Source organism: Clinocottus analis, unplaced genomic scaffold (assembly GCF_023055335.1).
Source record: "Clinocottus analis isolate CAN_PGR_092001 unplaced genomic scaffold, fCliAna1.0.p SCAF_14, whole genome shotgun sequence".
NCBI lineage: Eukaryota > Metazoa > Chordata > Actinopteri > Perciformes > Cottidae > Clinocottus > Clinocottus analis.
Genome location: NW_027175865.1, coordinates 8376550 through 8400766, shown reverse-complemented (window position 1 = coordinate 8400766; position 24217 = coordinate 8376550). Strand labels below are relative to the sequence as shown.

The 24217-nt window shown below is 41.3% G+C and overlaps 4 protein-coding genes across 6 annotated transcripts in view; 2 read left to right on the top strand and 2 right to left on the bottom strand.

Moving 5' to 3' along the window:
* Positions 1-12: 12 nt before the first annotated feature.
* On the top strand, positions 13-2332 carry acot13 (acyl-CoA thioesterase 13). The gene is made up of 3 exons (XM_068575027.1): positions 13-372; positions 463-647; positions 1159-2332. Exons 1-3 carry the CDS (start codon positions 289-291, stop codon positions 1316-1318), a joined length of 429 nt encoding a protein of 142 aa, XP_068431128.1. The 5' UTR covers positions 13-288; the 3' UTR covers positions 1319-2332.
* Positions 1593-5696, bottom strand: cunh6orf62 (chromosome unknown C6orf62 homolog). Its single transcript, XM_068575025.1, has 5 exons — positions 4070-5696; positions 3700-3876; positions 3493-3618; positions 3021-3155; positions 1593-2915 (listed from the first exon to the last, which is right to left on the bottom strand). Exons 1-5 carry the CDS (start codon positions 4196-4198, stop codon positions 2790-2792), a joined length of 693 nt encoding a protein of 230 aa, XP_068431126.1. The 5' UTR covers positions 4199-5696; the 3' UTR covers positions 1593-2789.
* gmnn (geminin DNA replication inhibitor) lies at positions 5344-9364 on the top strand. Its single transcript, XM_068575026.1, has 7 exons — positions 5344-5860; positions 6236-6307; positions 7078-7179; positions 7340-7493; positions 7593-7675; positions 8052-8162; positions 8420-9364. Exons 2-7 carry the CDS (start codon positions 6251-6253, stop codon positions 8558-8560), a joined length of 648 nt encoding a protein of 215 aa, XP_068431127.1. The 5' UTR covers positions 5344-5860; positions 6236-6250; the 3' UTR covers positions 8561-9364.
* Positions 9365-11804: 2440 nt separating this feature from the next.
* ripor2 (RHO family interacting cell polarization regulator 2) overlaps positions 11805-24217 on the bottom strand; it is a 53629-nt gene continuing 41216 nt past the window's right edge. For all 3 annotated transcript variants that reach the window (XM_068575563.1, XM_068575562.1, XM_068575564.1), the window contains exons 7-22: positions 22122-22271; positions 21304-21367; positions 20916-20959; positions 20572-20697; positions 20117-20265; positions 19311-19440; positions 17154-17948; positions 16502-16686; positions 16027-16189; positions 15781-15913; positions 15422-15583; positions 14950-15123; positions 14356-14555; positions 14149-14232; positions 13489-13579; positions 11805-12772 (exon numbers count right to left, since the gene is read on the bottom strand). In XM_068575563.1, the coding sequence (XP_068431664.1) occupies positions 12672-12772; positions 13489-13579; positions 14149-14232; positions 14356-14555; positions 14950-15123; positions 15422-15583; positions 15781-15913; positions 16027-16189; positions 16502-16686; positions 17154-17948; positions 19311-19440; positions 20117-20265; positions 20572-20697; positions 20916-20959; positions 21304-21367; positions 22122-22271 (2751 nt within the window). In that variant the 3' untranslated portion in view covers positions 11805-12671. The remainder of the gene's footprint in view (positions 12773-13488; positions 13580-14148; positions 14233-14355; positions 14556-14949; positions 15124-15421; positions 15584-15780; positions 15914-16026; positions 16190-16501; positions 16687-17153; positions 17949-19310; positions 19441-20116; positions 20266-20571; positions 20698-20915; positions 20960-21303; positions 21368-22121; positions 22272-24217) is intronic.

The window sequence follows — 24217 nt, the reverse complement described above, 5'->3', positions numbered from 1 at the left end:
AGAACCGTTACTTCGTACACTTAAACACGAACAAGATTGGATGAGCAGTTACCAATGAATACCACTACTTTATTATTAATATTATTAACGTGAAGCTGTTTGTTCTCTTAACCGAGATTACGACGATGCACTTGAGCTAACGCTAGCCAATTAGCTGTATTTTTCGTCCGGACGATTTATCCAACGCAACCATTTCCGGTGTGAGGTTTTACGTAAACAGAGGTGTGACGCGAGACGGTAGTTTTGACATTGAACGCGTTTATTTTGCTATTTTAATTAGCGTTGACTATGGTTTCACTGTCTTTAAACTCGTTAAAGCAAATAATGAGAGCGATGGTAGATCATTCAGGCTTTGACAAAGTCCTGAGTAAGGTAAATATACACATTCTGAAGCATTTCTTGACCAAAAATAATGTCATCCGAATTGTTGCACTGTAACAGGTAGACATGTGTGGCATTCAGGTAGACGTCTTGTCTGCCAGTCCAGGGAAGGTGGTGTGTGAGATGCAGGTGAATGAGGAGCACACCAACCGGGGAGGGACGCTCCACGGTGGGTTGACAGCCACTCTGGTCGATGTCATATCCACCATGGCTATCATGTATACTGAGAGGGGAGCGCCGGGAGTCAGTGTGGATATGAATATAACGTGAGTCCATGAACAATGCAAATTTAAACTAACATTTGAGCTCTCAAATGAACAAACGTAACCTCAGACAACACTGGTTAAAACTTGCAATCACCATTTCGATGGCTAATTGTGCTTATTTCACTGAAAATATTTATTACTTTTTATTTGCATGCTTAAATACGCATACATCTATTATTAAAGTTGAACCATATTGTACAGATTTCTAACACTTTTTAGGTATGGCAATAAGAATATCTAATATATATATATATATATATATATATATATACACTGTATATAGTTTCAGATTTTTTAATTTGCGCCATATTTGCTCAAACTACTTATGACAAATAAGTAGTTTTTGTGGTAAAACACAAACCCATGATCCTAAAAAGCCCTAAATGCCCCAGAAGAAATAGAGGACATGATTTCCATGTCACCGGCAGTATATGAAGCCCTGTTGTCAGGCCTTGACCTTGTGCAGGTTGAAGATTCACTTCATAAAAGTACAAATGTCAATGTCTTACAGATACATGAATGCCGCCAAGATTGGAGAGGACATACTCATTACTGCTCAGGTTCTGAAGCAAGGACGGACGCTGGCATTTGCCACTGTAGACCTCACCAACAAGGCCACAGGGAAGCTCATAGCACAAGGGAGACACACAAAACACCTTGGCAGCAGCTAAGCTGTCCCCCCCTTGGTGCCTGTCTGTAAATAAGTGAACTGTCAGAACAACGTACTAAGAGAAGTAGTTCTCAAATCCACTGAAAGAGAATACAATGGCGAGTGCAACAAATTCATGTTGGCTGGTTACTAAACAAATGTTGCTGCCACTGTTATACTGCATATATATTAACAGTTCCAGGGAAACTAATAGCTGTATGGCCAGTCCCTTCTGACCCAACTACTGTATCAATGGTATCATTTCATGCACATGCAATAAAACAAATAGACAAGAGTTATGCTTTCAGAATTTGCATTGTATTGGGATATGCTCAGCAGTATTGATTTGAGAATCAACAGAAAAAACCCAGAAGTTACACGCCTAATACCCTTTTAACTGAACACACTTAATCAACAAGGAGCAAAATTATATGTACTATGTACTTCATATTCTTTGACAAGCAAGCCCAATTTTAATTTGATGAGCATGGCAGCAAATTATTTTCATTTTTAGTAGGTCAAATTAAACAAAAATCAGTTAGCGTCAGCAACTTTGTTAGGCAAGTTAAACATTAAGTATGTCACCATTTCAGTTTTTCACCACCCACACCCCAAATAAAACAAACATAAAACAGATTTCAGTAGCTTAAATGAATGGTGCTTGAACGGTGACAATGACCTCCAACAGCTAACCAACACGTCTCAACTTTGTGTACAATACCTTTCAAGCCACTTAAGATTTTAGCAAAGGCCTGCCTAGCATTTCTTAGAGGAAAGCAAATGACACCAAAACATTTTTTTTTTAAAGTCCAGCAAAAAATAACTAAGGCGGTTTTTAAGAAGCAATACCTACACCATATGATTTGACAAATATTGTTCATCTTGTTTTCTTTTACGGGTGTTTAAACACCTATTCACACCTGTCCTTGGTCAAAAGATTGTGTAAAGTTGTTCTAGAAACCCCTCTGACATTACAAACAAGCTTTAACAATCCTTTCTTATGACAACAAGGATATTAAACACGTCCATCTGAGAACCACCGTGAAGACCTGTGTATTGTTTGTTCCTGTTTTGATGCAACATAAAGAGTTCCTTCAATGACCGGTGCTGTTGATAGTGCGGCTCCAAGAGAACAACCAACCACTCAAAATCAATGTTCGTGCAGGTTCAAATGAACAAAAATGTATGAGTGAGTAAGGAGGGAATGAAGAGGGAGTAAAAAGGAACAAAAATGGGAGAACCAATCCAAAAATGGCAGAGAGAAGAGGAGGAACATTGGGAGCATGAGGAAAAAAAAGACAAGGATGGGAACTGAATCAGGTCAGGTCAGGGAAGGGGGAACAAGTAGGTAACAAAAACAGGAGAGATCCAAGCACAAGTTCAAATCTTAAAAAGGAAATGAATGGAGATGAGTACATCAATTTGCTTCTGAAGGCCTAGGCAGGAGAGAGGGAAAGGGCTTTTTCCTGTATGGCTGGGTGATGCAGGAAGCCTTAATCAGGCATGTATGGGCGGAGGTGATCCTCGATGTCTCCCACACCCCAGCAGGTCAGCTGGTCCTGAGGCAAGTATAGGCAGAGGCTGCACAACTTGAACACTGTGGCCTTGGTTTTAGGAGTCTGCAAGAGCGATGGACAGAGAACATTTGTGGTTAAGTGTGTTAGAACGCTGTCTGGGGTTTCAGTTAGTCAAATCAGTAACATAATTTCAGTGGACTAACTCACCTGTAAGTGCTGTCTATCCATGAAGAGAAACACAGACTGTGTTGGGTTGTTCATGACCATTCCAGCCTTGTCTTTACGACCCAAAGCATGCAAGCACTGCTTCTCGTAGTCTCCATGATGAAATTCAAACTTAGCCTGTAAGGCAAAGTGAGCCAAGAAGAACATCGTTTAATATTGACTAAAGCAGGGTGGGTCACCAATCAAATTTATTCATTCATTATTTTATTAATATTTCTTGGTAGTGTACGATATAAAATGTCTCATGTGAAAATCTGGTTATAACATGCACAAGGTTATTTTCAAAACCGTTTTCTAACATTTTATTAACTAAACAGTCAACCGATTAATTTAGAAAGTAATTGGCGTATTAATTGATAATGAAAATTATTTGGATGCCGGTCCAATTTGAATCAAAACAGCAGTCAGCAAACATTTAGAGCCCAAGTAATCAGCCGAGGAGCCACGTTCTGACCTGAACAGGCCTAAAGGGTTCATCATCGGCCCCCTTCCATCTGGAGAACAGTAGACAGACAATCTTCTCAATATCGTTGCGTGGCCAAAGGATGAAGTCCATCTCCTGTGTGCAGCCGATCACATCCTGTAAAAATAGAAAACAATGTCAAACACAATTGTACTTTGCCTTCTTCGAGCACCCCCACCCTGACTTACACTTACTTACCCTTCTCATTGACTGGTATCGGGGAGCGTGCAGTTGCACAACATCTTTTTGCAGGAGTTCTATTGAACTCTCAAGAGAGTAGCTGGAATCTCGCACACCTCGTAGGATGTTTTCTTCATAGTTGTTGGTCATCACTGGCACCACTTCAGCTACCTCAAAAAGTGCGGACTTCTTCTTCTGTAAGGAAAAAAAACACAGGGACAAACTTGTATTTAAAGTCATTTTGCTGTGGGTACAAAGCGAAACAGGTCTGCCCTCAACGTTTAATTGTGTAATATGCAAAGAGATGGAGAAAATCATTTAAAAGTATAAGAGACTAGTATAATTAAGGATTGTCAAAAACGGCTATTCTTTCATTTTACTGACAAACCTTTTCTTTGAAAACGAAGGCTATATAAATCTTGAAGTCGAACTGATCAGCCAAAGATTCCCTTTTCTTCCGAAGTTGAGCTCGTAGTCGATTTCTTGTTTGATTTCTTCGAGAAGTTGGGTCCCCCATGGTTAGATTTTGATGGTAGCGTCTTCTCTTGTGCAGAATATTTTGGCAAAACTCTGTACTTTTGTATTCATACGTTGAATAAAGGATGGAGGTAGCTACCCTTTGCAGAAACAACGCATCAAACTATGCTAGATCTATAAAATCCCCACTATCAACTGAGAAGTTCAAAAAAATCAGAAACAATACTAAGTCATTTTATTTTTTTTGTAAACTGGGCAGTGTTGGTCAACAAGCTAAGACTACATCTCCTTTATTACTTGTTCAGAAATCCATGTTTTAAGACATGATTTTTAAGCGAAATGAGCAGTTTTTTTTCAACCTGCCATCAACAAGGGATCCACTGTTTTAAAGAAAAGAGCAACTCAAATTTGTACTTTTTTTTTTTTTACTGAGTTTTACTGAAATCAACTGAAATGGCTGCTACTGTAAAAACCCATACCGGCTATACATACATTTTTGCTAGTGAAATTGAGGACTACAGAGACTAGCAAGCAGAGAAATATTATATTATTTGGGTCATTTCAAAGTCCCTCATCCATGGCTATCGTTTAATGTTTGTTTCTCTGTAGATACAGCGTTATGTGCGTGTTAAAGACGGATTGGGGATACAGACGAACATGGCAGGTAAATACAGATGCCAGGAGATATTGGCACCGGGTAACATCGAAGACTACTGCGAAAGTACCTTGACATTTCCTTGACTTTCACTGCCACTCACTTGGCCCACGGCCTGCGTTGCTGCCACTGCCGATAGTCATGATGTGGGCGTATTTTTAGCACACTAGCTAAGGTGAGCTAGCAAGCTAATCTAGGCATTCACTTCCAACACTAACTAGTAGTGAACCGACGATATAGCTACATCTTATCTTCTGACTGACTGGCTTAATCAAGGCCCACGTGTGGTTGGCTAGCTAGCGTACAGTCATCTTTCTACGCGTTTACATCTCGCCAGGTTCAACGCGACTGCCAGTGTTGTGGGAGTCAAGAGACCTGCAGGGGCGACTGACTAACTGGTTCTGCTCGTGCTCGGCATTTTAGCTCGGTCTGGTTTGCGTTAGTGGCGTCTTGTCAACAACTTAATCGACAAAAAACAGTAAAGGAATCAACAGCCGACCAACGACAAACGCTGAATGACACAATACACGTTAGCTAAACAAAACCCCCCCTTTTCCGCATCTGAAGTTTCGAGGTGTTTGCTGCGCTTGTTTTCTTTCTCTTCTTTTCTTCAGTCGTCACAACCGCCGACTCGCCCCGCCGCATGCCATGTCAAGATAAATCGACAATCAAGCTGAAATCCTCCGTTCTTTCAGTCGACGTGTGGCGTGGTCTGTCTCCCGGCGGGCCCATCGTTAACGGCGTGTCGTCCAACGTTTGTCCGTTTGGTTTCTTTGTGTGGTTTTAGGCAGCTGGTAATGGCACATACAAGCTCGACGACAGCCTCCCCAAAATGGCTGCATAGTCAACTACAAAGATGTGACGTGTTTTGACATGTGACCGCACGCGGATAAAAAAACAACTGCGCGAGAGAAAAAAAGCTCCAGCGTGAGCGCCATCGTCACGTGACTGAGTAGGCGTATTTAAGCTCCTGGCGCGAGATCCCGATAGCAAAGAATAGGCAGTCTTTGGGTTTTTTGAGACGGCGACGCGTGTTACTCAACAACGGTAAGTGTTTTAACGTTTGGCGTTATTAATATAGACTTAATTTAATTCTCTCAACGTCAACTGTTTCTTACATTATCATAGTTTTAGCGTGAGGACCGTCATTTTGCCTGTTTTCTTTTTTAAATAAATGAGCCCAACTTTTCATACACGTCACGTTATCGATATTCTTCTGAGCAGCTTTTAACGACTAAGCTAAAGCTAAGGTTGGCGCATTTTAATTTACAGTTGCACCAGCTAATGTCGTATTTAGAGGCTACAGTTAAGGTAACGGCATCACGTTTTTATAATTTAGAAACCAACGCTATTTTATTTTGTCACTTTTCCCGCATGTGTGTTACGTTACGTTTCTGTGTAGTGACGCTGTTTCTCCACCAGATATCTCGAAAGAAAATGAGTTTCAGTGGAAAGTTAAAACCCAGCCAGCAAAGGTCTAATGAGAATTTAACGGTGAGTAACTAGGTCAAGATCTTTTAAAATGTCTGTTGAATTACCTTTAGGGTTTATTGCTCACTGGTTTCGTTAATATACAGTAACTTTAGGATGTTATCAAGAAGAAATGAATCAAATCAGGAAATTAAACATAATCTGTATGTCCATAATATCTACATCTATATATATCTTTTTTTTTTAAAATAAAACGATTGGAAAAATGTCATACGTATATCAAATATAAAACTACGGATAACATTATGTGTATGAAAGTACAGCTACAATATTTAGCTTCCTGCATGTTTTTATTTATTATATTATGAGTATAGTGTTGGACATTCTCTCCCTCGCAGCCTTTTGTTGTCATGAAACGCACAACCAGTTTTAAAGCTGTGGTCAAACATTAACAGTGCATGTGTGACACTGTAATGAGCCTTGAGGAGCAACTTTCCCACGGCTGTTACGTTTTGCACCCTGTTCTGACACCTGCGGGCCTGTTGCACATGGCAGCAGCGTTGTTGGTGTGTAAACCACTTCACTTATGCCCTCTCTCCCATGGTGACGGTGTAACTAAAGTAAAGCATGCAAAGTGATGCTAAGCCGTCGTGAATAGAGGCTTTGAAAATGAGTACACAGGTCCATGTTAATTTACCCCGTGTGACTCTGAGTTTCTCAAAATGCATCTGGTAAGTGTTTAGGCTTTTTCCTTTGTGTTAACCATTCTCGTATCTACGATTTTTGTGATCTACTCTGTAAGCTAACACTGGGCTTTTGTCTTCCACTCCCAGAGCTTTTTCACACCCTTTCAAAAAGCAATGGGATGCCCAAGACAAACCCTGCAGGTCCTCCAACCCTCTGCTAGCAACAAAGACCTGGGAAGGTCATCTCGGGTATGTTGAACATTTTTGCATTGAAGTTCTGTGTCCATGTTTGCATTAGATAAAACTGTTGCATAGACCTGTTCCACTAAAAATAACTATTTATCTGTTGCCTCTTTTAGTGGGTTTCAACATTTAAAATGTTATAGCTTTTATTCTTTTCTCTTTTTAGGTGGGCAAGGTCATTCCCAAAAGGAAACACTGGAGCGCAGAACAAACCAGAGGTCCAAAGAGGGTGAAAGTAGAAGTAAAGTCTACACAAACTGAAGTAACTCAGTGTTTGACAAATGGCACATCCAGTGAGGCGTATGACCTCATGGTTGTAGGTAGGCATCCATTCCATAATCGATCTATTGCAAACAAAGTATTGAATTAACCCCAACACTATTTTCTCTATCTTGAGCTAAATTTCTGTCTTTTTGTAGAAACTCCTCCTTCCACCTACTGGAAAGAAATAGCAGATGAGCGTCGGAAGGCCCTGTACAATGTTTTACAGGAGAATGAGAAGGTGAGTTAATCTCTAAGAGATGGCTAATGTTTAGCTGTCACTTGACTTGTTCCCACGCTCTCCGTCTCAACCTTAGCTGGCTTCAGTCCAGCTGGCACTGAGTTTTGAAGTAACATTGCACCTACATGCACTCATTGAAATCTATTTATCTTTGAGTGTACAGGTTTATTACAGGATTGGTGCCAGAGTAGAATTGCTTTAAATCTGGAAGTATGGCTACTTGAATGTATTTTCTCTTGATTAGACCATGATTGTCTAATACTGTTTGTTTTATAATATCAGTGTTCAATTTTCCTGTTGTGCCATGGTTCCTCTTAACATTTTAAGCATATGAGTGTATTCTCATATCTTTTTTTTAAATTTTTTTTTAACCCAGTTACACAAAGAAATTGAGGCGAAAGATGACCAGATAACACAGCTAACTTGTGAAAATGCTGAGCTACAGGAGCTGGCACAACATGTGCAGTACATGGCTGATATGATTGAGGTAGGCACAATGCTATTATATTGTTTCCTGATGTTTGTGGTGAAACATTGTGCTCATAACTGCATTTTGGTTACAAGCTTGCCGTATACTGGTAAATGACCTGTTTCAAATTCAAGTCTCTATAAAGGCTCAAAGTGCTTTACTGCTTAATTTGTTGTCACATGTTCAGATGGGGCTATTTCAACAACCAGTTGACTAGTAAACTAGACTACACTGAGAAAGCTACTTGTATTTACATTTTTTATTTTATTTTTCAGAGGCTGACTGGGGAGAGCCCAGACAATCTGGAGGAACTGAGGGAGATTGCTCTTAGTGTGGGTGAGGAGGATGAGCGTGACCACAGTGAAGTGGCAGAACAGAGGGAGGAGGAAGACTCTGATTCCAGTCAGAGTGACTGAGGAAGAAGAGACCTCTGACTAAGAACAAGCTTGACCCTCAGTAGAGAAGGACTAACTGACATGACTCTTGTATGTCCTGGGACTTTGACCATTTATATAGGTCTGCAGCATGTTTGCTTGGTCAGCAGCACATAGCCATCCATTTGACTGAAATGGCTCAAAGTAAATTGCAATAGTTTTGGAATTCGTTAAATTTTATGTATATTTTTTTCAAGCCGTTAACAGACAGGCTTGTTTTTAGTTTAGCTTTTTCATGTACTTTCAGTTGTTTAAAACTATGCCACAGAGGCCTATCACACAGCAGACATTTTAAGAAGTCAATGAAGGAAATGCACAGGTGTAATAAGTAAACTGAGTGATGGCTAAACTATTATTGACTTCAGTGTTATGGCCCTGGTATTGTGCCCAGGCTCAATGTCCTGGCTTACTGGGCCACTTGACTAGACCGAACCATTAATGATGTGAATGACTGTAATGAAGGATATTTATTTTATTTTTGAGTTTAAAGAATTAACTGCAAACCTTGCAGCTCTACCAGTTACTTGCTAATCCTGAAAGGCTGCATGTCCTACCCAAACTGGTTGGGACCCCTATGGCTAACCCTTCACTTTTTTTGGAAAATGATAGAGTGACTAAAGGCTTCCTTTCCTTACTATGAAGAGTCTGGGGAGAGAAAAGGATACATGCAGCTGAGCGGATGTCCCTGTAGTGTTTTGATTTACTCTGTAAAATTGTGCAATTTCAATCAGTTTTGTACATAAAGCCCAATGTCAAATAAAAACATTGTTCTTTTTTAAAGACAAACTGTTGTAGATAGTCCACTGTCTCTGTGCCCTCCAGGCAAAGTTGTTAGTTTTCTTGATTACTGACATTTTCTTTTCACTGGATTATAACACTACAGAAAGACTTCTACTCAATTCAGCCACTAAAGTTCTAACAGGTAAACAAGTCCCATAATTAAATAACATAATTGGCTTTAGGTTAAACACATACTTGATCACTATGAATTAGTCTTTCCTGCTTGTGCATGATTTCTCCACCTCAATTTAGACTCATTCTTAAAATGTATCTTCAGTTTGCAGCTAGTAATTGAAACATTTGCCTTATGGTATCTCTTAAAATACTTATACTTTTTTTTTCCTTCGCTATTCTGTGTTCCATTCTGTGTTTTTTGGAGAATCTTTACTGTGTCTTTATGACCACCATTTTTTGTTGTCATTTTAAACTTACGTTTGTATTGTTTTATCAACATACGAAAAATGTCTGGCTAATGTTAATTCTTTTGACATGCAATACTTTGAGATACTATGATTTTTAAAATTATTTTATTGCCATATTATACAATGGCATGTTTTTTTGGCACGCTATGACTTACTGTACTATGACTCAGGATTTTGTGAGATTTGAATGACTGATATATGCAGTGATTTAAAATAAAAAAGCTATACTATGCATTTTATTTAAATTTTCATAAGCCTAGAGGAGTTAATGTATATGAACATTTAAATGTAAAACACATTTAAAGCTGACATCTAACAAGTTATTTTAAAAATCCACTATTTTGTAGTTTTAATTATGCAAAAATAAACTTTATTGCATCTTTTGATGAGCAGAGGGAATGCTGCCAAACACAATGGAGAAGTGTAGTATGCAACTAAATGGATCAGTACAGAAGCTTTTGACCTCAAAAATGGATAGAAATCAATTTCAAAGAAGTGTACCAAGTTATTCTGAAACTACTCTGAATAAGAGATAAGATGTGCACATTTTGACAACTTGTACTTTGTGGAAATTAGGAATTTAACAGCCAATGAACCAACTTGATTTAACACTGGTAAACTAGAAGTTTGTAAAACAAAAAAGTTCACTCAAAAAAAAAAATTCAACAAACTCTAAATGAGTGGATGAATTGGATATTTTCCCAAAATACTGTAATGCTATTCGCATCATGGAAGAAATACAACTGTTACTTAAAATACAGACCATGTTTTGCAAAAGATTGTTTAGAAAAAAAAACCTGAACTATCTTCAGCTTTTAGTAAGAACTTCACACATTTACAGATATTACAAAAGAAAATATGAATTTCATAAAAATATTACCACTTGCTTTTAATCAATATGGCTTTTGGACTGTGCAGTTAGAACCAAATAACAAGATTCATATATTATGAGTTTGTCCTATTGTGTGCTGTGAAATATGAGTCTCATTATTCTGGCCAAAATGCAAATGTTTTGAAAATACATTCTCCATTAGGAATTATTAGCTCTTAGTAAAATTTTAAAATGAATTCAGCCTTTGGTTACAGTAAATATTCTAAGTAATAAAGTAACATTTCTAATATGCAATGTCCCATTATATTCAATACCTTTTAGAAAAAAGAAATCTAAGATTTCTAATCTTCTACTGATATCGCAATCTTCCCCAAAATAATTCATCTACTATAATTCCTTCAAAATAAACTCCAATTAAAATTAAGCATGAGATCATTTTCATTATAATATAATGGACGTCTTTTTAAACAAACAATATTTCAAATAGACCTGATCCAAAATAGAACATAAATATACATTTCATTTACATAATGTCATCTGCACTATTACAGTATAACTCCAAATAATATTAGAATTACAAGTAAATAATAAATAAAATGCGTTTTGTCGTTGTGCACCAGCACAAGACTCAGTAGTACAGTTACAATGAGAAAAGTAGGAATAGCCGCTTATGTTGGGTCAGTTTTCCTACATTACAGTTAGGATGGATGGAAATGAAACAGACCCAAAACAGAAAAAGCGTAATTCTGCAGCTTCTCATAAAAAAAAAGCAACCTTTTTAATCCTGCCGTTATCTTACATACTGTATTAATGTGCAGTAAGCCGAAACAAGGCTTCTGCTTAACCTAAAGTCTTCTCCGCTCTGTAAAGAGCGGAGAAGACTTGGATCACGGTCCTAAACTAAATCTATTGCCTTGGACTTGCTCTATGCCTGTTAGAAAAAATATATCCAAAGTGTATTTGTGGAAACCTTCCTCCTTCCTCGACCATCAAGGCTCAAATGACTACTGTCATCTCGGTGCAAAAGGATCACGTATTTACAGAAAATTGCACTTGTTCAACTGCAGGTATAAGAAAACTCTGATACAAACTGCTTTGCGAGCGAAACGTGGGCACTGTGCTGACCCGTTTCAGATCTACCCTTCAGGTGTTCCTTTTTTTCCTCCAAATGATAGATAGCGGGAGATCAAAATCTGCTGTCAAAGTCGGGCTTTTAAACCACAACATCACTTCCTCTGAGAAAGACACTCAACTTATTATTGGTCTTCCCTGCCAAACAACGCACATCTTTCAATCGTACAAGAATCCCTGAAACTCAAAATGGAACGTACTAGAAAAACAACCTAAAAATATATTTTGAATACAAGCACATATATATTACACCGGCTGTGTCAAATATGCCACATTTACATGCCTTACAACAGTGCAAATCTTCCAAAAGCGCCAGAAAACATTTCTAATGATAGACAGTGATTATACAAAGATCATAGTTAGTATATTGCGTGACACAACTGACTCTGTAACAATCAAGATGATTATTTATTAATGGGTAAATTAAATAAGTGTTGGGTGCGGTGGCTTGTTAAATGCGGTTATGTGAAAGGTGAAGAGGAATTGCTCAAAATTCTGGTTTCCTCAGTCTTTGGAGCAGCTTTCAGCGGCTTTGCATCCAGTCAAATTTGTGCTCTCCAGTTAAACTCAATGTGTCCGGCTGGCTCAGAAAGCAGGGAGAGGAAGTGTGTGGGGTGTCTGGAAGGTGGGGCGATGGAGAATTGAGGAGTGTAAATGTGTGCGTGTACAGGAGGGGTATAGGTTGTGTGTGTCTGGTTGACACAGTTTGTTTGGTGTTAGTTCCTATGAGAAGGCAGTGTCAGTAAGAACAGTGGTCTAATGTGGCGGTGTAGAGATCCATAAGTCTGTGCAGAAAAGCAGACCAATAAAGTGATCAGTCATTATAGCCCTGTGAGGTGTGCAGTGTGAGGTGGAGCCGAGTGAGGGGCTGTGCTGTCCTCCAAGGTGGGGCTGAGATGTCGTTTGTGATGCTTTTGGTAGCGATGGCTCAGAAGGCAGTGGTGACGGCGTTTCCCCGGCGTGTGCCCAGGCGGAGGATTTCCCCGGGCACCGTGTCCAGCTGCTCGTACGCCAGTCGCCCCTCCTCACCTGCCACAAACAAAAGGGTCGAGCACGATATCACCTCAGGCAGTTTTCAATGATGGCAAATGTCACTTCTCAGTTTGCAATGGTATGCAATGGTATTCCTGCAGCCAGAATACTGCAGTTCAGTTGGAAGTCAAAATATGAGGTATGGTACAAATCACTGGAAAAAAATAAAAAATCAGAAGCATCCGTACTCTAGATTGTCCAGGTGACGACTAAGTGGGGATAAAGTGATGCCTTTTTTAGGTTAAGTAAAGTAAGTCCAACAGAAGTCTGGGGATAATAAACTTTTTAAGACTTACTATACTTTGGGGTGTCACAATATACTGGTATTGACGCCAATCATGATATTTTGAAAATGTAATATTGATATTATGTTAATAACACACAAAAGTACAATTGGGTCAATAATCGAGCACCTCTTAAATAATTAGACTCTAAATCTCCCCGCACTCGTGAGTTTTGTCTCTTTTTGCAAATTAATTACACTAAAAATGCAAAGAGAAAATTAAAGATAAATATGATAGCATTTTATAGATAACATTTTTATTGTAAATCATTTTGGCCACAAAAGCAGACCGGTGAAAGTCGGAAACTGTGGCATCCCTCGGTGCGAGGCACTGGGACAGCTGTGTATGAAATATGATGAAGTGATTTGTGAAAGTGGAGCAAAGACCCAGCTGAGCAACATTTGATTTTTTCATAAATGTGTTACTTACCAAATGTGAGCAGGGTTTCTATGGCAACATGGCGAAGCTCTTCATCCGCTGAATCACACAGTGCTACCACCGCCTTGATGCTCTCTACCGCCTGCAGAGGACAGAAGAGCTTTGTGAAGACGGCACTTGTAAAAGACAAAATCGTTCCTTTTTTTAATTAGCCGTCATAGCACCACTAAAAATAGAAACAGTTTACATTGCGACCATGCCGTGAACACTATCTGAATAGAAAACCTAAATGGCAAATGTAACGTACGTTGAAAGAACTTCTGTTGCTGTAATCATTTCTCATACTTCAAAGTTCAGCAGTAGCTGATGTAAAAAAGTCTCATCACCCAAATCAAGCGGTCATCTTTGACCCGGCAGTTGGGTTTTGATGTTGTTGCTGGTGTTGTGTCCCAGCTACAAACCTTGAAGCAACGACCTGGAAGTATCCCTCCACTGGGGCTCAGCGTGCAAACACACCACAAGTTTTGTTCCAAAAGAAAACACCACTCAACTCAGAGTGGTGAAGCTTCATATTAGCTTTCTCTGAACTGAAGACTATTTTATAATAGTATCTGTGATTAAAAAAATCTCTCAATTGACACAAATGGAGACCTAAACCAGCTCTGAATCTTCCCAGTATCACAGCTGTAGATGATGTAATAGGCCACTGACCTGCAGACAGCTGAGAGCCGAACAAGCCGCCCTCTGGCTCTGAACTCCAGCCTCCGACAGTGCGTGGGTGTAGCAGTCCAGTGCCTGTAGAAACCCACATACACATTCAAACATGGCTTATGGAGTCTGTCAGCACCATTTGAAATGCCGTTGGCCTCCGAACATTCAGATCTCTCGAACATAGTCCCTCTCTCTGTCACTACTCACTCTGATCCTGAAGTGGCTGTGTGGTGCAGAAGAGAGGTAGTTGGCTGCTGCCTTGTTGACCTGAGGGTCCTCCGCAGTGAGCAGGGAGGCCAGGGCCCTTAGGGTGCCGTTTCTAGGCCACAAGGATGACACAGGCACCTCCTCCAGCTCCGCTAGACACCGAGAATAATCCTGACTGCAGAGAGCCTCAGCAAACACCTCTAATGATGACACAGACACGTCAGAGGTTTAAACATGATAAATTGTGTAGAGCGTAAATCATACGAGGCTTTTCTGTACTCCTGACATGACCTTTGCTTCCGATTGATATCTTCGCAGTTTGTCTTATTAATATAAAAGTAAAAGTCATATAAAAAACACTCCATAGTTGTATTCCTTACTTACAATGAAACTCATATCCTGTGTTTTTCTGTGGTCCATCTACTTACTATTATGTACAGCTTTGGGTGCTAGTGGATAGAAAGTTAACTGATCTGCTCTTCTATAAAAATAGGGTAAAAAAAAGGGTGTTTTGAATGATGATTATAGTGGGGGAATTGACACGGCTCAATGGCAGAAAGGTTTTGTGTTGTGAATGTCTCCCCTGTGCCTCACCTTCCCTGGCCAGATGCAGGAGGTGCGTCTCCATGTCCAGCACTTCATGTTGTAAGATGTAGCTGTGGAACTGAAACACTGTCAGGACGTCCTGGGAGAGCTCAGCGGCAGTAGGACTGTGTGCCGCCACCAGATAGCTCCTGTCCACCATCTCGCTCACTACGACACCAATCACTGGAGAGAAGAGGCAGACATCTGAAGTCAGAGGACCTTGTTTTGTCAACTGGTACCACATTTGCATTGTACAGAAAATGTCTTGTAGCTGCATTTCTTTTTCTACCACGTTATATTGTTAGCAGCTACAATGATCTAATTTTCCCTCAGGGAAAAGTTTAAAACCAAATTAGTGACTCAAGTGAAACCTAAGTAATTAAAAACACAGGAATAAGGCCGTTTTGCAAACAAAAAAACCATTTAGTTTAAAAGTGCAAATTTTGGCATGCTTGCAGAAAGATAATGTGGATGAGCCAACCTGTGTCAGCGCTGAGTGGGTGTCTCTCCTGCAGCACTGCTGCGTAGCTCTGGCTCATGTGTTTGAACACTCTGTCCAGCGTGGTGTGGAACAGTCCTGCCGACCCGCTGCACTCCGACCACAGAGTCATCAGCTGTGGGCGCTCTGCGAGGCCCGGGAGAACTGAGAAAGAAAAGGACAAAACACAAGGTCAAAAGCTGAAACTCAAACCTTTCTATTGCACGTGATAATCTTTCATAGAATACTTAAATAATAAAATATAAAATCGGTGCAAGATTACTACTTTTGAGATACATTGCTGCATGGTAAACTAACGACACACAAACCAAGAAAATTGGTTTTCACTTGCAAGTACTTACCATCTGCAGATGATGTAATTGCTCCCAGTTTGTCCACACTGAGCTCTGCGAGCTCTTCTAACAGCTCGGTCTGTTCAGACAGTTTGAGGAGAAGACTGCGACGCTGCCACACGCCTAACCCACTGGTCAACAACTGCCATTACAGGAAGACAGAAAAGTCATGTTGCAGTAAATTGTGTCATCCATGACTATTTATTTATCATTCATACTCCCAAAAATGATCCCGGATGTCATTGGGAGCTCTACCTGTATGAGGTGATCACAGTACTGCAGGTGGATAACAATCGCGACGTCCAGGTTCTCGTTTCCGGTGGTGAGCGGCAGGGGGCTTCCTGCCACGCTGTTGCCCACCCCGGTGTCCTCCGTCAGGGCTTCGCTCAGGTGTCCTCTGGCTTCTGGGTGCCGGCTCCTGAGAGTGAAATACCCAGTCACCAACAATGATCTACTGTACTTATGATAAATGGTTTTCAATAGATCAGATTTTTTGTCCAGTGCTTTCATGAATGAATACCTGAGCATTCATTTACTGAAAACTAAGCACCGAGAACATGCTAGAAGTATACCTTATCTCTAATTGTGTTTTTTTGGTATGTGACAGCCTTTTATTTTAATTATCAGTGCAGACACTCCAACACAGCAGTTGAACGCCATGAAACAATAACATGTACTTGACATCAATGTCAGCCAAGGGAGTGCCTTCATGCATACGTCTCCCACTCACCCGATCCTTTCTCCGTCTGTATCAAAAAGCGGAGACCTCTGTGGGGGGGTACTGAGAACGGTGTGATCGTCTCCAGTATCCTCGTCATCAAAGTCAGAGGTGTTGAGGAAGTCAAAACTCTCCAGGGCGCTCTCTACTGTCAGACTGAGGCTGGATGACCGGCTCCTGTGACCCGGCAGACGACACTGTGAAGAAGAAGGGAGGAGACAGTGGGTCAATAAATCCTTAACATGTCCATGCTAGTAACTCAAGTACTCACATTACTTTTTTCAAGTAAGTCATCAATCTTTTTTTGCTAACATATGTTAATATAGTTTTAAATATATTGACATCTGGGTCAGATGCACTACAAAAGAAAGCCTCTTCAAAATAAAAGCTCCAAGTACAGAGGAAGGTTTAAATGTTTTGAAACTTAGTCTTCAGTCTTTTTGCATGCCATTTTTTCTTCTTTGATTAATCGGGAAGTTTAACACTAAAGGATTGTGTAAAATAGTTAGTTACTATTGTGGTTCAAGTATAAATAAATAAATATAAAACATTTGGTTGGAAGTGAAAATCCCTGAAATTACTATATTAGTTTTCTTCTTATGTTCTTTTCCCATATCAGATGTTGTGCAAATTTCACTAAAGGTAGACAAAAGGGTTCAGTTACCTTGAGCAGGTCCTCCAGACGCATCACTTCCTGCTCCAGGTCCTGCAGCTCTCGGCAGCGGTGATTCAGAGACTCCAGCCTCATCAGCAGGCTGTGGATGGCCTCCTCCAGGCTGCTCTCCAGGAAAGCCCTGCTCCCCTCTCCTGCCCAGCTCAGATTTCCTCCTCCGTCCGTGGAGCTCCCACTTGGCGCCACAACATCCGAAGAAGTTAGCCGCTTCACGAGCTGCCGGGTCAGGCTGCCCGCCTCCTCTGTGTCCAGCTCCAGCGGTTTCAGTTCGTCAGTGTGGTCCAAGAAAACATCTTCTGGCGCTACTGTCGACAGGTGGCCGTCGGAGCGGAGGGACGGGACGGCGGAGCCACAGTTGGAGCTAGAATTTCGTTGGGACTCTGTGCGGTCCCACCCAGAGTCCTCTGCCACCTCGGCTTCATCACTGGCAAGGCTGGCACTGGTGCCCCTACTTCCTCGACTACCTGTCTCCCCATCTTCTTCGTACTCCTCCTCCTCCTCCTCCTCCTCCTCCTCCTCTTCCTCCTCTCCCTCCCCATCCTCTTCCTCTTCCTCCACTAAATGCTCCTCAGCGATGGAGTCCTCCCTTGTTGGGAGGATTTGTGTAGGTGACGGGTCGATTTCTGGGGGCGTGACTGTGATCTCAGGGTTAGACTGACCTGGGGAGTGGGAGCTCGGAGCGGGGCTGGGAGAGGAACCAGAGGTGTCCGAAAAAGTGAAGGAGAGTCGCTTACACTCGGCCACACCGCAGCCCCCGTTCTCAAAGACCTCATCTGGTAAAGTGGACTGACAGAAGAAGAGACACAGCAGTGAATATGTGTCACAATAACAATGGAAGATTAAAGCTACGGTTGGTCATTTTAATGCTACAGTCGATAGGCGGTGCTCGTTTTTTGATTAACTACTTTCAACATGGCGGCTGGGTCACCAGCTTTCTCATATTACTGAACAGTACACTAAAATAGATTTTATTACAGTGGATAAATTGGCAATCCATTAACAAAATCTTGATTTGTATTTGATTGACGCTGCCTGGTTTGACAGTTTGATCAGAGGTTTTGACAGCCGCATAAGATTGTTTTTCTTCGAGCACGGTGCCGCCTGGAGCACTAAAATAAAGTTAGAGGAACCTGATTGTTTCACAGAACATCTGTCTCGTTCACTACTGCCTGATGTAGTGACAATTTGAGTTTGTTTTTTTTTAAATAAAAAAATACCACCTGTATTTTTACAACTCAGAGAAAGCTTGAAGTCAGTGCATGTAAGATCAAAAAGTACAAGAGAAAGTTCTCAAGTGGAAAAAGAGATGGCAGATGTCTACTCTAACTCTGCTCTTTTTTCTAAATATTTAAGACCGGATCTGTTCAACCAAGACAGAATCAAAGTAAGCTAAATCTGAATAGAAAAACAACATCAGAGAACATGCAAAAAAACATGCAAAAAGCCACACATAGCATTCTGCAGTTCACAGAAGAAAGGAATGGACAAGTCCAAGTGTGTCCACATCAGCAGAGGAACACAGTGCACCCCCATTATGTCAGTGAGATAGGGGCACAAAAAGGTTGCGGGGCCGCAACACACTCACATAGACCTCCAGACTGGATTTGGGCCTTGGCCGGAGTGAGGCCAGGTCACCAAACGAGCGACTGAGCCTTAACTTCTCTAGCAGGGTGTCTCGGAGCATGTGCAGGAAGGAGAGGCGCTGGCGCTCCACGGGATATGGCCGCCACTTCTTCACACAATGCACGCAGGCAAATAGGACAAGGTGTTGGGTATTTGAGTGAGATGCAGGAGGGATGGGTAAACGCGTAGTGGGACAGAGTGTGGGTAAGGGGTTTGGATGTGGAAATGCAAAGGAGAGGAGGATAGCAGGGAAATGGGTGAGGGTTAGTTTAGGGGTAGCACTGACATTGCTCACATAAGCATGATGCATCAACAGAAAAAAATGTGTGCAATATATCATGGGGCCATGATAAGCTATGCACAGTGTGAAGACAGGTTAGTCTGCTGGCTCTATGGAGGTGTAAAAGACAATTGACCCTGTCATAAGCCTGTTCAGAGTTTTTTCTTGTGTGTCCTCAGCTCCACAAACACATCTGTTTCTTACCACACTAATGAAGCTAAAGGAGGATTGTGTGTTGGACTCACAAAGAAGGATGTGTCCTGGAAAGTGGGCGTCTCCGGCGTGCCCTGGCTGTAGACGGACACTCGTCTCTGGAGTGCTGTGGCTTTGCTCACGTTACTCGACGACAAACTCAGGTCCTCGACGTCGAAGGGGCTTAGGGGTGGAATGAAACACAACTCGTATGATCATTTCTGCATGTCTACCTACATGTACTGCATACATGATCTCATTCAAATGGTTTCATCACAGAGAAAGATTATTTTGCTTCATTAACTTCCTGTAATGACCATGTTTCTCCACCAGATGGCAGAAACACACAACTAGTGTCGACTGAATTTAAAGCAACCACACTAACAGTTACTGTCGGTGTTTACAGTGATAACTTAACATCAGCCAGTGATTAACATACTGATGGTAGCATACTGATGAGTTGCACATTTTTGAGATAAGATAGTGCTCTCTGTAGCAATACATGGTGAAAGGACTACAAACTAAACGTTCATCTCCAAACATTTCAGTCATAAACTGAAAACAAAATATACTCATTCTAATGAAATTCAACTTTAGTGGACTGAGCATGAACTTAAATAGAATGAATCTCATGAAAGAATAACAAAATCATCAGGTAACCTTAGATTTGATCCATCTCAATATGTATTATCTCATTGTGCATTGTACTTTTATACACACAATATCTACCCTTAAATGTTTTTGTTGGCTCAATTGAAACTATCCTGCTGAGGTTTCCCCTCAATGAATATAAAGCAACAAACGTATTGAAAAAAAGAAACTACACTGATATGATGAATAACATCAAAAGTCAACTTACTACCACGTGACCTCCAGGTTGAGTTTGATGGTCCCCAGGTCGTTGACGTCCACAGCCACCACCTGAGGCATGGCAGTGAAGAGCTCCTTGGTCTCACAGATCACGCTGCCCACCAGCATGTGGGAGGCCAGTCCCTTCAGCTCTGTCACCTAGTTGAGGCCAAAGACACCATTTATATACCACACAGGTCAAGAAAATGATCAGGATAAATTATGATAATGACAAAGTCATCAAGACAAATGTTAGGTAACTGTTGGTGAATTCTTTTCTGACACCCGCTGTTGTTAAATATAGTCATTGCCTTGTCAGAATACTCACCGATCGGTCCTGGATATTGTTTTTGAAAAAAAACAAAAAAACTTACAAATGAGCTGAATGTCTGATTTCTATATAGTCCTTTTCACCGTGTTGGTTTACTGAAGTACAAAGCTTGCCTATCTGTATTTCTTTCATACCTTGATGTTGATGAGGTCAGTGATGAGAGGCATGAAGACCATCTCGTCTCCATCCCAACTCTGTCTGGAGTTCACTTCAATTCTTCCCTTCAACTTCCAGCGCTGACGACCGTACCGCATAAATATCTGAAGGAAGGAAAGGATGGGAAAGTGTAAAAAAGAAAGACAGAAGTAAGCCTCGTAATATATACTCTATTCCAGTATTTTCAAAACATAAGATATTCTATCATTTCATTCAGGTGTAAAATACCAAACTTAGTTCTTTACTTGAACTTAAAGTATTAATTGGCGTGTCCTGACGCTTAACCAACATTCCTGTGTTGAATAAAAAAAGATGATCTTGCCTCATACTGGTCTCCAGGACAGAGTCTCGCAAAGCCGGCCAAACCTGTCAGACGGAGGACACTGATTTAAAAACAACATTTGTACAGGATAATGGGGAAAGAAAACCCCCAAAGCAAGCAAAGTAATCTGTTTGTTTTTAGGTGTCCTTAGCAGAGTGAGTTATGATGGAGCTGTTCAGTGTCTTTATTACAACACACAAGGCCTTAATGGACATTACAGCATAAAAGACGTTTCCCACGCGGTCAATGCTGATGCTCAATACAGCATGTATGTATTGTGAATGTAGTATAATTTCTTGTCAGCGCATCACCAAAAACCTTGTAAATATTTCAGTGGATTAATTCCTCTTATGTCAGAAATCACAGTTTACTTGACATTTTTACTCACCTTTCATTTTGATATGAAACTCCCCGAGCAGGTTCTCCAGTTCGCTCTCGAACGTGCTCATGTTCTGGAGATGACAAAGATGATACTATAATCACATAAACAGCCCATTGTTACACAAGCCAAGAACAACAATAGCAATCAAGTTATCTCGACAGCCTTTGACAAAGACCGTCAACACAAAACTGTAGAGGAGTCAAGAGAGCTGTTGTAAGCCCTGTGGAAAGGTGATGACAGGTGTGTGTGTGTGGGGAGGGGAGGGAGGGGGGGGGGGGGGCGGGAGGCGGGGGAGAGGCAGGAGTTCTTGGTCATGAAGGGCCGCAGCCTCCTGTCAGAAGGAAAGGGACTCGAACAGGTTATGCCATTGTGAGAGGGGTCGGCGACAACCTTCCTGGCCCACTTCCGAGTCCTGGAAGCGAACAAGTCCTTGAGGGACGGCAGATTACAGCCAATCACCCTCTCAGCAGAGCGGATGATGCGCTGCAGTCTGCTTTGTTGGCAGTGGCTGCTCCGTGCCAGACGGTGATGGAGGACCAGAGGATGAACTCAATGATGGCCGAATCGTCACCGGAGTCTGTTTAACTACCAATAAACATGTTTGTTTTTTACATTCAGTAAGATAACTTTGGGGGAATGGCTTTGGAGGGATGCTCAAAATGATGGGCTGTCAGTGTTGCTGATTTGGCAACTTTTTCGCTAGATTTAGGGACTTGAGCTAGAGTTTCTAGCTACTTTTATTAAAAAAGAGTTAGCAACGCTGGGCTTCAATGAGCCTTTTCATGCAAAACTCCTCAGTAGAAATTGCTGCTGTATGCCAGTACCTCTGTGTACTCCTTATAGCGGCGGTTGACCTCTGCGATGCTCTCCTTGGTGCCTTTAGTCGAGGGAGAGGAGGAAAAGGCCTGCTTCATCCGACTGGCGCCGTCCCTCAGACGACTCTGAATGCAGAAGGCCTCATACAGCTCATCCACCTGAAAGCACACAGTCCCTCCAGCTTTAATAAATGTTCCACAAGGACACACATGCATTTGTACACATGCAAACTTTATCGTTCATTAGTTTGCAAACACACAAAATAGAAACTTCTGCACTAATGAGAGAACTTTGAAGTTTGAAACGCCCCATACGTTATACATCAAAACATCCCTGGGCAGGAGGCAAAGTCCCCAAAAACTTCCAACTGCTATCTAAATTATTCTGGATGTGTTCACATCTCACTGGGATTCATTCAAGGATGCTCAACACAGCTTTGGGCTTGAGGAGTCGTCAGTAACATTCATCAACAACAGCAAAAATAGGCAATATTGAGAATTTAAATACGGTTTAAATCACAAAAACATGACTGATATGTTCATATTTAGGAGGAAAGTAAGAGACTGCAAAGGTAGAAACTATGAAAGGCTTGAAAATAAATTGAATCAAATTTAGTCAAGTGAGACAGGACAGATACAGACAGATAAACTGAGCAGAAAAGAGTCCTCAACTGAGTAGATACAGCTGGTATGCATCAGTGTAACTGTATTGCGCGACCCTAGTGGGACACTCCCAATGCGGGGGAACAGACGGCGTTTAGAGCTCATTTGGAGACGTCTGCCTGACTTCAGTTTGAGGCACCAGCCTGATCAAACCCAAAGCCACAGGGAGAGGGAACAACTCCATCAACATCCTGCTGCCTTACTGAGCTGAAATGTTGGAGTTTTAACTGGAATTAAATCTTCAGAATGAGATGATGTTATAACCACAGCAGTCATAGTTGCATTGAGTTTAATAGTGAAACATTTACTTTTCTGGAAAACCAAAGGGGATGGAGCTTGTGTGGTCTGAACACTGTGGGCCACGTTCCTATTTCTAACAAGGTACTTTCATAATTAACTATAAAAAAGTATATATCAATGTTTTTCTCTTAGCATACATCAAGGTGGAAAGACATTCAGAACCAGACGTTAACCTCATGCTTGTTCGAGTGGAGAAGTCAGGAGATCACCAACATTGACAGGATTCATCCTCAGATAATCATGAGATCCATCTCATGGTAATCCTTTTAATATCTATTTTTCTTTTATTTGCTGAGTCACTCAAAGCTATTTCACCCTGAAACCACAATTTACAGTCCAGATTGTCAGCATCCTGTCTGTCTGATTTCCTGCTTTCCCCGAATTCACATATGATCGGAGTGGCAGCCGGGCAAAACAAAACACCTCTGGTGAGCCTCATCAAAGGGAAATATTTCCGCCTGCCTGACTAAAGTGCTGAAATATTGATGCCTTGCGCTCTTTATGGGCACTCATTAGGGAGAAGCGGTAGAAAATGGGCCATTCTGGCTCCTTCCATCCTCACAGCTTCTCTGAGTGTTTGTTTGTGTGTCTCTGTGTCTAAACCATGAAGCGCCAGCATGTGTGTGTGACCAGACTCCGACTGTGTATATGGACATGTTTACATGTGTACAGAGAGCATGTTCTTGTTGTTTGGCACATGAGGGGTTGTGGTAGGAAGTGAAAGTGGGATGCTTGTGTTCCTTACGATGGGTCACTTAACCTGATGACGTCATACTTACTTATCCGGGCACAAATACAGCACCCAACCCTAAGCACCCCCACCCACGACTGGGACCCAGCCCCGTCTGTCTGTGGTATGTGGTGTATGCGGCGGGGCTGTAGCAGCTGAGCCAGCTATAAAATAACCTCCAACCACAACTGTTTTTCTCAGCTCTTAGATTCGAGAGGAGTTGATTCAGAACCATCTATCGACAGCTTTAAAACTTGTTTGTTAAGAACAAAACAAGGAAAAACATGAGAAGCAAACTCTATTTTTAGTTGTAGATGAAGCTGAGCTACAGTCAAGAGACCCTTCAAACGTCAAGAACTTAAGCAGGATTAAGTCAAAAAATACTACATTATTGTATGCACAAAGATGAGTA